General features: G+C 54.3%; 1 protein-coding gene across 1 annotated transcript in view; it reads right to left on the bottom strand.

The window, feature by feature from the left end:
- The window catches only part of SHISAL2B (shisa like 2B), a 21,679-nt gene extending 20,787 nt beyond the window's left edge, over positions 1-892 (bottom strand). Inside the window, exon 1 of the mRNA XM_019652457.1 lies at positions 617-892. Within this exon, the coding sequence (XP_019508002.1) occupies positions 617-807 (191 nt within the window). The 5' untranslated portion in view covers positions 808-892. The remainder of the gene's footprint in view (positions 1-616) is intronic.
- Positions 893-2,363: the final 1,471 nt, after the last annotated feature.

Raw genomic sequence — 2,363 nt, 5'->3', positions numbered from 1 at the left:
CACACACACACACACACACACACACACACACACACACACACACACCTACCTTTTTGGTAGTTTAGAGAATACAGCCAATTCCTTCTTACCCTCCAAAGAGACTTAAAATACTATGATCCTTGGTTAATGCCTTAAAGTAGGAGCCCCCTTTCTATTCAAATGTACCAAATGCCTAACCATATCAAAAAAGAGAATAAAACCTCCTCCTTGGGTTATTCGTGTGTCTTGTCTCTGCCAGCAGAGCCGCCTGCTTGGGACTGGTCCCTGGCGAGAGTGAAGACCAGTCCACTCCAGGGAGGCGTGCGGGGAACTGAGCCCGGCCAGCCCCGGCAGGCTGGGTGCGCTCTGGGCGCAGAGTCCGCCCTTCTCTCTTGCGCGCCTCGCCTGGGGTCCCCGGGCGGAGTCACACCTCCAGCAGCCACAGACAGACCCTCGCCGGCCGAGTCCCGGCTCCCGGGGCATCTCCGAGCTGGGTGAGGTTTCTCCGCAGAGCCCTCACCCGCCCTCGGAGGCTCGGCGTCCTTCCGGAGGGACCCGACCTGAGCGGGTCCCAGTGTGGCACTGCAGGTACCGTAGCCTCCCCAGCCCCGGCGCGCCCGCAGCCTGTCCTGCCCACCTGAGGCTCCACATGTAGCTGTGCTTGTAGGGGAAGTAGCTGCCCGGCTCGCTGCAGCAGTACTTGAGGTCCGCGAAGCCGCAGCAGTAGAGGAGAGAGGCCGCCTCGCCGCGCTGGGGGCACTGGAAGGACTCCACGAAGCTGTGGTTGAGGCTGTAGTAACCAGAGCACACCCGGCTGGCCTCGCCCATCGCGGGAGAATGCGGGCAGGGCCACCCGAGGTCCCCGATCTGTCCGCGGACCGGACCAGTCCCGAGCTCCCAGCGCCCGCAGACCCCCTCCACCCGGGCTCCCCTCTTGCGATCTGGGGTCTGGTTGTCGGCGTTCAGCCTTCGCGCGCCTCCTCAGCTCTCTCTCCTCCCCCTGTCCACATGGTGTCTGGTCGCTTTGCTCGCCCATCTCCCTCTCGCTACTGAGTGGTTGGCCCTTTTATCTGCGGGTCTGCGACCCTGTACCTCTTCTCCCTCTCCCTTCGTCTGCTTTCTCCGCGCTCTCCTGACACCCCATTCACTTTCCCTCACTTCATCAACAGCCTGGGGACCGTAGGTGTCCCCACTCCGTGACAGAAAGCGATTTCGCCTGAGGGAAAAGTGGAGGTGTAGGACATGTCTGCCATGTGGCCAGATGCAACCGAAGTTACAGTTCTGTTTGCCCAAGGACAGGACAGGTGGGTTCCAGGCACACGGAGCAGGGCTGGGGAGCCGTCACCAGCCACCCACCCAAAGAGTGGGGCAGTGGACAGAGCAAAAGGAACTGAACTACCAATGACGGGGTGTTGAGACGTACCCCTTCTTCTTTGAGAAGCACACGTGAAACATTAAAATCTGCCAATGTAAAAAAATCAAAGACAAAACCCAAGATTTCCTCCAAAAACTAGGCATGCATTCCATGTTCAGTTAAACAGTCTGGAAAGGGGAGGAAAGGCAAGAGATGAGGCTAAGAAGGTGAGGACTTCGACAGAGGCAGACAGAAGGAGGAGGCAAAGGAAATGGGGAGAAGGAGACCTTCGTCAGTTTTCCAGTGCGGCAGAAAATTCTCCCCCCTTTTGCACTTGGTTTTCTCCTTTTCGTGATGCATTTGTTCACAAAGTCTTTTTAAATAACAATAGTAATGGAGGCTCGTTGCAATTAAGTCAATACTTTGGTGTGTAAAGGAGAAAATAATAAGAGCCTAGTGTTGGGAGGGAAGGCAACCCTGACATGCACAGAATTTCTGAGGTAGAGCGAGCTAGCTCCTGCCTCTCCTTTTTCTGCTTCCTTCGCCTTGGCTAGAGGGTTGATTGGATGTCAGATCACGAATTTTACCTTGTTGGTTGCGGGGGTTTTTGTGTTCCTATAAATATTCTTGAACTTTGTTCTGGGATGTAATTAAGATACTTGGAAACAGTTGGATTCTTTTAGGTTTGCGTTTAAGCTCTATTAGGCAGGACCAGAGCAGACGTGAAGACTAAGTTTTTCCTCACTACTGAGGTGATGATACCCTTCTGAGTACTCCGCCTGGTACCTTGTGAATCGTGAGACTCACCATTCTGATTGGTAGAAACAAACTATTCCAGGCCTTGTGAGAGCTTCAAGGAGTGTTCCCTCTGCTCCCTTTATGAGGCTCTTTTCCTGGCTTCCAGGGGTTACCTTATAGGAATGCACTGATCAGTACTCAACTGAAGATTCAAGGAGGTCTTCTAGTGATTTAGATCTCTCTCTCTCTCTCTCTCTCTCTCTCTCTCTCTCTCTCTCTCTCTCTCTCTCTC

This window comes from Hipposideros armiger, unplaced genomic scaffold (assembly GCF_001890085.2).
Source record: "Hipposideros armiger isolate ML-2016 unplaced genomic scaffold, ASM189008v1 scaffold_179, whole genome shotgun sequence".
Lineage (NCBI taxonomy): Eukaryota > Metazoa > Chordata > Mammalia > Chiroptera > Hipposideridae > Hipposideros > Hipposideros armiger.
The sequence above is the reverse complement of the archived record's forward strand: the minus strand, read 5'-3'. Positions and strand labels throughout refer to the sequence as shown.